The sequence below is a fragment of the Colletotrichum chrysophilum genome (assembly GCF_026319265.1).
Source record: "Colletotrichum chrysophilum strain AFK26 chromosome Unknown scaffold_117, whole genome shotgun sequence".
NCBI lineage: Eukaryota > Fungi > Ascomycota > Sordariomycetes > Glomerellales > Glomerellaceae > Colletotrichum > Colletotrichum chrysophilum.
The window spans coordinates 130882-140533 of record NW_026517404.1 but is presented as its reverse complement, the minus strand read 5'-3'; the positions used below and the strand labels follow the sequence as shown (position 1 = coordinate 140533).

Genomic DNA, 9652 nt, shown 5'->3' with positions numbered 1-9652 from the left:
GTGAGGCGCCGGGAAGAGGTGGCATGGCGGAGTTGGCGGAGCAGAAGGTCCATTTTGGACGAGGACCCAGAACGTTTGATGTAATTTGCGTTGCGATGGGGTCTGTGACTTTATGAGTGTGTCTTCATGACCAAGGAAAAAGAGCCATACTCGTGAAGATGGACTTGTAAAAGTACTCAGCCACAGGCGGAGGGTCTTGTTGTAAGTTCCCCAGATTGTAGTTGAAAGGACCCTTTCCGCCGAGGGACTGAAGGTACCTCGCATCCTTCACCATCTTCTCATTGAGGGCGTCCAAGTCCTTGTGAGGGACAACATCCTCGACAACCACAAGTCCATCGGCGTGTAAGTGCCGGACAGCAAGTTCAAGGTTCCGCGGCGCAAGGAGGCTGTTGCGGACTTCAGCCTCTGAGGGGCGGATGACAAACGGGTTAGTTGATTGGGGTTCGCGTGCAAGAGACGCCAGGCCCCTGTGGCTGCAGCTGAGTGAGATAGTTGCTCGCCGACGGAGCAGCAAGTTCGAAGTTTTTGAGAGAGCTCTCATGTTGCCTTATTCAAGATGCTTGACACTAAGACATGATGAGAATATTTGATGCTTCTCTCGTCCACTTAAATACTTGGAGTAGGGAGAGGTTCCGTGAGGGCTACCCCAATGCCGAGCTCGGGTTTGGTCACCCCCGCTACCCCTCCAAACCCGAGCTCGGGTTATGCTTCTCCTCTGAGCCTACCCATCTGATCCCCAGATTCACTATGCTTCCCCGACCTCCGCAAATAGCTTATTACATTAGTCGTAATTCGCTGTTGAATTGGGAATCTGCGGAAGACGATCCACTCCATGCATGTTGTAAGTCGGAGACTAGCCGTTGAACCGGCCACCCAATTGATCGCTTACACGCCATGAGTCGACGGATCACCTCTTGCTGGGAGGCTTCACTGCGGATGAATCTTGCACCTAGCAGTCATGTTAGTCTCACTTCGTCGGCAGCGTTTTCTTTTCACCCACAGAACGCAATCGGTCCAAAGGCATTAACGAGGACTGCAGGCATATTTGCCGTGAAAGCGATGCCACACAGATCGAGACCGCATGCTTCCAGGACTTCTTCTTTCGTACCCCCAATCTTATGATCGTGTTCAAGAAGCTGCCTCAGCTTGGCAACGTTTTTGGGTGTTGCTTGAGCGCACAATATAGCCACACAGACAAGTCGGTAATGCAGCGCAGATGCTGAGTCAACCTCAGCTAACGATCTTCATTATCGATGTCGTTCCAACCTACCGTGACATTCTCTAAGCATCCATATGGACGGAAGCGTAAGTCCAAGTCCTCGATCCTCCCTTGAAAATGGTCTGAAACGAGCCGGTAAGTCTGCAGACCAGCTACGGAGCATGTCAAAAAGAACAGTCCAGGTCTGCTCTGTGATGGTGCTCGAGAAGCAGGCATTGATGATCCGGCCGAGAATGAGCGATACGGTATTCAGGTAGCTGTGATCAGTGTGATGTTGACTTAGCAACGGCATCTGGTCCAGATCAATCTTCAAAGGGCATCGCTGGAACAGACTGAAGGTGATGTCTTCACGGAGGTAGTTCCAGAACCCTGCAGTTCTCAGCCCAGATCCTAGATAGTCAATGAGAGGACTTCGATACGCTGCCAGTGAGTAGGCACCCCGAAGATGTCTGTTTGGATCGATTTCCTCTACACACGGTCAGCTTCATGAATTTCGTCTCACATGACTCAAGCGTACCGCTAAGAATCTCATATGAACGAAGCAGACAAACAGACGCAAGCGCTAGTCCTTGCGTGTTTACCTCATCATGCTCATCATCTTTCAGATCAATCAGGATACGAATGCAATGACCATGGTAAAACTCAGCTGCTACCTTGGCCGAAGGCGCAGTTGTCTGGCTGATATGCACCGCGGAAAGAGCCAAAATCGCAGCAAATGGCAATGAGTTTTCCAAGGCGATCTCGGGCAGTCTTGTCGCAAATGTGTGAGAGCTGTCACTGAGATCATACCACGGCGCAATGTCAGTGATGTAATGGTGAAAATAGCGCGCGACCGAAGGATTCAACAGGGCGTCTCGTGGCTTTGTTGGCGAAGGGAACGTTCCTAGGGCCGAGGGTGCTAAAATGCTTCATTAGGCGCCAGTAACATTGGGTTGTTCTTCGTCCGACTCACTCATTAGTCCAGCTGTCTCTTCACCTTCCGGTGTCTTGTTATGAAATTGTGAAGGAGCCGCGCTGCGGTCGCAGTATCGGTTTGCTTTGACGCATCGTTGGCAAATCGGAACCGCTTCGTCGCCTGGCCTTGTGTAAGACGGACGCCAATAGTCAGGATTAATAGGCTTACACTTGATCTTTCGGACTCGACAGGTGTTGCTGATTATGAGAACAAGGCTTGTTAGCAACACTGCCAATGGATAATTACGTGATGAAAGTCCGAACCATGCTATCCATATGTCAGTAACATCCGTTCATCTTTCTGTCAATGTCAAGTAGGGCCGAATGTCTTACCTGCTTGATTGAAAATACGAGGCATCGTGGCCGTGTGATGGCGATCAATTGGGAACCAAGGATCGAGCCGCGCTGGTAAGCGAGACCCGTGGTGGAGGCTGCGATGAAGCCCGTCGGCGTTTGCAAATGTGAAAGCGGGCAAGAACTTCTCAACTTGCATCTGATAACAACACATTTTTCTGTGCGGAGGGTCGGCACCATCAACCCGACCCCCAGGAAAACCTCCGGCAGCCGATGACCCCGCCATCCCGGAACAAGCGGGGGGTCTGACCGGGACGCCGGCACTCGCATTTCCCTAAGCACTAACATCGCCAAGCCTCAAAGATCAGCTGCGGCTAAGCTTTCTTGACTCTAGAAGCGGAAATTTCAAGACACTTTAAATCCGAAGCGCACACTGCGAACTAGCAACATGCACGTAAATAGACGGTTCGAAGGATCCGAGGTGAACAGCCTCAAAGATTCCGAGTGACTTCCATTGCCACTTTGGGAGTATCAAGGAACGTTGCATTCATGGATTATAATGATGAAGGTTGCATATAAGATGAAGAAAGATCCGATGAACGAGTTTGTTTTGTCTTCATCGAATCAACTCATACAAACACATCAATCTGATAATCAATCTCATCAACATAACTAATAACTCAACGCTATCCCCACCACCTTATAACTTTCAAACACAAAACATCTTCAAAATGGTCATGTACACCATCCTCAAGGCCACCGTTCTCGCCGCCGCCGCGACGGCCGCCAGCATCCCCGCCAGGAGCACCGCATCCTTCCGCCTCGCGGCCAATGTCACCGGCCTCGACCTCAACCCCTCCGTCCAGGGTCAAGAGCTCACCTACATCCCCAACGACGACTGCGTGGCGCCCCTTTACTTTGCCGCCCCCGGCAGCGGCGCCACCTTCTATACCACCGACCAAAACGTCGGCGTCGTCAACTTCAACGGCGGCTCCTCCCCCGGCGCCGGCATGATCGTTACCCCCGGTGGCACTGCCACCGTGCCCAGCTCGAATGTCGTGGAGCTGCAGTGCTCGGCCAGCACCATTGGTGTCACCGTTGGCGCCACCGGACTCCAGTACGATGGCGGCGCTTGGATGGCGTGCCCCAGGGACGGCGCCATCGTCTTGAGCTTCAAGCAGGCTGGACAGAGAACGCTTGCTTCGTGCGCCGATGTCCAGCTTCTTCCCATCTTTTAAGACGTTTGTCTCATAGACTTATTCATACATGGGTGCTAGAGAACAATTAACTGCATAGAGAGAACATGGGATCACGGAAAATGGGCAACAACATGGGTTGGAAACGATCTCGGGAAGCATTTGCATAGTTACGGACTCCTTTGTCAGCATTGAATTCGCATATAGTCGCATTTACATCATAATAAAAGACCTTGGCCAGGTATACAACTTTTGGTTTTTCATCCTGCAACTTGTGCTGCAACTTTTGCGTGTGCATGATCCCCGCAGCCCATGAACTGGACTCAACGGGTGCACTGGTCGACAAACTCCCCAATCTCTTTGTTGAACTTCTCAGGCTCCTCGTAAAATAGCCAGTGCCCAGACTCGTAGACAGACTCCTTCGCCAGGCCGGGTCTGTTCTTCTCCACCCTCCTCACCGTCTCAAGCATGCCCTCCAACGGGAAGCACCCAGACCGCCGTCCCGCCATCACCAGCGTCGGAACGCTAATCATCTCAATCGCCTCGCGGTGGTCATACCGTGTATGGTCAGCCAGCAACCTCGCCAGCCACGTCTGGTCGCAAAGAGCGCTGATACCCGTAAAGAAGTCCTCATCCTCCTTCCTCTTCTCCGCCGAGATGTCGTCTTTGGGGTCCGGCTTGGCACGGTACCCCAAGCACCCGTCCACGAGATCGACATGAGCCGCCTTGGACTCGTTGATCCAAAACTTCTGCGCGCTCAGCATGCTCTTCTCGTCGTAGCAGCCCGTGTGCGCCTTGCTCTCGTCCCACCCGTCAAACTCCGACCGGTCCTGCAGCGGCGCCTGGTCGACAAAGACGAAGCCCGCAAAGTCGGCGCAGCCGAACAGCTCGACGTACGTCCAGAGCACCGCGGCGCCTATGGAGCAGCCGGCGGGCACGATCTTGACCTGGGGCGCGGCGCGGCGGAGGTGGGCCATGAGGTTGTGCAGGTCGGCCGCGAGACGGGCGACGTGGTACCCGCCCTTTGTGCGGTCGGACTTGCCGTGGCCGCGCATGTCCGGCGCGACGACCCAGAGGCCGCGGTCGATGAGCGGCTTGAAATTGCGGTAGAAGTAGTCGCTGGAGCCGCTGAAGCCGTGCATGAGGAGGACGCATTGCGTGGCGGAGGCGGCGCCGGCGTCGGTGAGCGAGAGGGAGGACTGGAAGGCGAGTTTGCAGCCGTCGTTGGCGCCGCAGTGGGCGTAGTGCATGCCCGTGTTTGCCATGATTTCTTACGCCGTGATGAGTGTGATGAGATGGTGTGATGCGTTTGAGAGAAGAGAGAGGTTTATGTAAAGGGGTTTGATTAACAGGGTGAGAGGACTTCATGGCGATGGCGGGGACGTTTTCTGTTGGTGGGGCCGCTGCGGGTTGCGGGGGCGGAGGGGGACGGCGGCCCGTTCTAGCGGCGACGATCCGGAATGACGCCGGTGGCTCCGATGTTGGCTTACTTTCTGTAAAAATGTAGTCAAATTCGTCTCAGAGCGACACGCGCCTACGGATGTTATTGGAACGTTATTTCTAGATTGCCACGCGAAAGAACGTATGGCAGAAATCACTCTGGTTTCCAATATCTCTCTATCTGAGACACAACCATGAAGCAGTCGAAACAATCGCTCAGTTTCCGTAGCTCTGGTTGAGCAACACCACAATATTTGAATCCTCATTAATTTTCTGCCCACTTTTTGGCCTCATGACAATTCATTCATACATCGCCTACAGCAAACGCCAACCATGAGCACCGTAGACCTTGATGACTTGTACCCACCCAGGCCGCCTGACCTCGCCACACCACCTTTATCATTCTGAAATCTTCCAATGCTCTCACCGTCCCCCCCTCTAGCCGGCGGGGGGACACATGGGGCAGTGGTTTGAGTGCGCCTCTCTTGAGAGACGTCTGTTAACCCTGTGCAAACTGGTTGCTCCACGAACATGAACACTTACGTCCAATGTGACTGACCTCTGCGTATGAGTTACACCGATGACCCCGGTCTGTAGGGTTGGATGTTCGTGGAGAAGCGAGTTTCATAGGACATGATGACTTGTCAGATCTGAACTTTTGCCATTTTTGTCCAGGTTCAGAGTTGATTCTGTACTGTCTTCTGGAGGCCGGACGTTTTGACTGTGTTCGAATCTGGGTTGCCGTCCTTTTTTGGTTCTCAATCTTATTAGAACCTTGAGGGCCATGCTGTACTATGGACTGGTAATTTTGCCAAATCAAATTCGTTATGATCTCAACGAGAGAGGTCTTCCGCTACTGAGTCAACGCGGTAGACAATGTGCGTAAGATTCCTTTGGAATGCTGTCAACTTTGTTTGTATATAAGAGACGCTGCGCCAATTCTTTGTGCATGGCTTTTCATCTACCAGTCCCTTACGCGTCATCCTCAACGCCAACCAACTTCAGACTCTCAACCCAAAGCCTCTTCTCCGTTGGCGGGTCGTACGCCGCCGGGATGTAGCCCGGATCACTGGGCTTCACATCCGGAGCTGCCTGTTCCGCAACACTCACATCCTCCAGGTACTTTCCTCCCTGGCCCTCGAACTCCTTCGCCACGGCGGCCCACACCGACGTCGCCGCGCCTTGGGAGGTGCTCTTGAGAAAAGCCTGCACCTCGGGCGTCTTCACCAGTTCCTGAAGATCGGGGGAATGGCGCTGCAGAGGCGTGGCAATTCCGCCGGGGTGCAAGCTAAGGGCGTGGATACCTTTGGAGCCGTAGCGGCGATCAAGCTCGTTGGCGAAAAGAATGTTGGCGAGCTTGGCCTGGCCGTAGGCAGTCCAGGGGTGGTACTCGACCTTGCTGTCGAAGTTGAAGTCTTCGAATTGGATTCTGCCGTTGCGGTGACCGGTGGAGGAGACGCTGACAACGCGAGAGTTGAACTCTGGCGTTGAGGCGGCTAGGAGGGCGGACTTGAGGAGCTGGAACAGGAGGAAGTGGCCAAGGTGGTTGGTGCCGAACTGAGTCTCAAAGCCGTCTACAGTCTTGCCTTTGGGGCAAGCCATGACGCCTGAATACGAGGTTAGAAAAAAGTCCTGAATTTAATGCAAGGGATCGCATACCGGCGTTGTTGATGAGCACATTCAGCTTGTCTGACTTGCTGAGGAACTCCTTGGCCCCCTGTCTTACACTCTCAAGAGAGCCAAGGTCCAGCTTGATGACCTCGACCTTGCCAGGCTTGCCGTCAGAGAGGATGTCCTTGGCGACCTCCTCGCCCTTGGCGACATCGCGGACGGTGATGTAGACATCAGCGCCCGTGACGTGCATAGCGCGGGCGGTCTCGGGGCCGAGACCACCAGGAGAGCAGCCTGTCACGAGGACGACCTTACCAGCCCATTTTCCAACGAGGCCTTGGTCTTCGACAATTTTAATGGCTGTGGGACGGGAATCACCGGCACCGGTGATGTTCTTGTGTTCTTCGAGGTAAGGTGCGAGACGAGCCATTTTGCTGTGGGATGAGAGGAATGGTTTGGCAAAATACGTTGATCGGGTGTTGATATTATTGTAGAATGTTTTGGATCGAGTTGTTTGGGTTGATGCTCTGTAGATGTTGCGAAGGAAAGAAGCACTCATGCTGCTTAAATATCATGGAAGTTGCAGCTACAGCTGAGGACAGACTTACACGACACGGGAAGCGGGGGGAGGCGGCCGCATTCACCGCACAATTCTGGGTCCTCCCCATTGCTATATGCAAGTTTCATGGAGCCAACGGACTTAAGCATTATCTCAGGCTGGGCTGTTCTGGTGTTTTGATTTAGAGTTAACACTCACGTGGGGTGGAATGTTTATGGCTGTAACCGCATGAAGCATCAATGATGTAGGTGGACCAGGGGGAAAAGGCCATCTAACAGCTATGCTTACAAAGCTCAGCAAGAGAAGCTGAGCGTCTTCTTGATAGCTCTGTCTCGTCCTCAAGCGAAATCGCCTGGCTGCTGGGAATATCCGAGACAAGCAGTCGACAGAGCGTTCCAGCCACAGGAATCTGGTACGTTGTTCCGCCATAATTAGATCCCGATGCAAGATAGCGGATCAAGGGCGGACTCCGGGGTTTACATAAGCTTAACGCAAGTGCATGTATGCGTCATGGAGTGCTCCATCAGAGACTCTGAAGAGCAATTGACGGAGGGTGCTTCGGGGTCCGTGATTGGACTTAACGGGGTGTGGGCTACCGGATGAGGTAATACTCGGAGTTAAGCAAGGCTTTAAGACGGGGGGCCCCCGGGAAGCACGGTCCATCTAGCGGAAGGGAGAAACCTTGATGCCAATTGCACAATCAGATAATGCACGTGACCAATGAGTCTCTGCTTCGGTGCCGATGGCACGTGCACCAAGGCTCCACAGCCGGCCGATCTTCCATGTGCTCCGGGCCTTGGACTCTTGTCGCCTGAGGTCTGAGGTTGCAAGACTCGGCTCGATCCCGAGGCCTGTGAATTGCGATGGGCACCCAAGGAAGGCTGGCAAAGCTTACCCCTGCTTGACCTGCTGGTGCTGCTGCTGCTGTCCGTGCAGGGCGAAGCTTCAGCGGCTCCAATTTCCAGGGACCACAGGCTAGTTTTTGCTAGCACCACGCGCCGTGGTCGGTCATCATCAGGCGACAGCCAGGGTGGTGAGCCGCTGTCAGAGGCATGCACCATGCTAACCAAAATTCAACAGCAACTCGACTCTCTGCGAATGCCTCTCTGCGAATGCCATTCTGTCTCTGTTGAATCACTGTTTCGCAAGTCATGTTGGTAACTGGTTTCAAGCGACCAAGGACCAAGTGCTGGAGAAGTTTGCGCAGCTGGTGCGACTCGATTCTCCAGACGTTGAAACACCACCCCACGGCGGCTGTTAATCTCCACGTTGATTCAAGTGCTTACTTACTTGCACCATGATGCTGAGCCTGCAATTGCAAGGAAGCACTTTCGCACTCGTCAGTCGATTTCGTTTTCGCAACGGTCGGCGGACTCAGCATTGGCGCTCCCGTGAGTGTGGAATATTCCAGGCTCAAAACGGCGCCCATGGCCGACGGCAAGAAAACAAAACGGGCAAACATGGCATCGGCAGGACCAGAAATACTGGATGCCACATGGATGGCGATGGCCAAATCCCATCCCAATAATGCCCATGTTTCAGCGACGGGCCAAGGAAGTTGCTGCCCTGAGTGCAGTGCACGGCGTCCATGCCCTGCTACGTCCCAAGTGCTAGCTACCGCAAAGAGCGCACCGAGGTAACGTTAGACTCTTGGAAGCAAGCGTCTTGTTGGAGGTTTCCCCGCAGCTGCCCACCACTACGGCCCCTTCGTCCCAGCAATTAACTCCCTCTGCCAACCTTGAAGGCTGGCCGCTTGCTAGGTAGGTACCTGGTTCGGACCCCCATTCCCAGCACCCGCTTCCCGGCCACGGCCGCTAATCCGAGTCGAATCAAAACAGACGATCCGGAAAGCAAGCTTCATCATTGCGTGTGACGGGCAATGTTGCTGTTGCTATTGCTGTTGCTGGCGTCGTCGTCCGCGTCCATGTCCACGTCCCCTCCGCCGTTGGACATCTGTTGTCTGTTGTCGGTCAATAATCAAAACCAAAACACACGCGCAAACTGCTCTGGTGCTCAGACACACTGCGAACCGACACGCAAGCCATCACGACGTCGGCCCCCAACTCTCAACTCTGGCTTCTCTGGCTCTTGTTTCCCGAAGGTCCTGGGTTTGGAGCAGAGGAGGAGGCTGTACCTAGCTTGTACCGATCCTCTTGCTCTCTCTCGCTACCAACTACCCCCGGCAGCCCAGCCCACACTCAGCGGCTGAGCATCAGGCAACCCAATCACCTCCAAAGTTGACACACCAGAAGCTGAAGCAGATTCCACAAGTCGCAAGCAGCCGCTGTTGGGGGCTTTGCCTTGCCCTGCTGCTGTGGGAGGTGTTGTTGGTAGTGTGTGCTGTGTCGTGTGTGTGTGTGTGTACGGCCCTGCACAGCA

At 54.0% G+C, this 9652-nt stretch overlaps 3 protein-coding genes across 3 annotated transcripts; 1 reads left to right on the top strand and 2 right to left on the bottom strand.

The window, feature by feature from the left end:
- Window positions 1–3198: 3198 nt before the first annotated feature.
- Window positions 3199–3705, top strand: COL26b_010671 (uncharacterized protein; the record flags this gene model as incomplete). The annotated part of the gene is made up of 1 exon (XM_053183363.1): window positions 3199–3705. One exon carries the CDS (start codon window positions 3199–3201, stop codon window positions 3703–3705), a length of 507 nt encoding a protein of 168 aa, XP_053032717.1.
- A 281-nt stretch (window positions 3706–3986) lies between these two features.
- On the bottom strand, window positions 3987–4928 carry COL26b_010670 (uncharacterized protein; the record flags this gene model as incomplete). The annotated part of the gene is made up of 1 exon (XM_053183362.1): window positions 3987–4928. One exon carries the CDS (start codon window positions 4926–4928, stop codon window positions 3987–3989), a length of 942 nt encoding a protein of 313 aa, XP_053032716.1.
- A 1147-nt stretch (window positions 4929–6075) lies between these two features.
- COL26b_010669 (uncharacterized protein) lies at window positions 6076–7144 on the bottom strand (the record flags this gene model as incomplete). Its single annotated transcript, XM_053183361.1, has 2 exons — window positions 6076–6710; window positions 6763–7144. 2 exons carry the CDS (start codon window positions 7142–7144, stop codon window positions 6076–6078), a joined length of 1017 nt encoding a protein of 338 aa, XP_053032715.1.
- Window positions 7145–9652: the final 2508 nt, after the last annotated feature.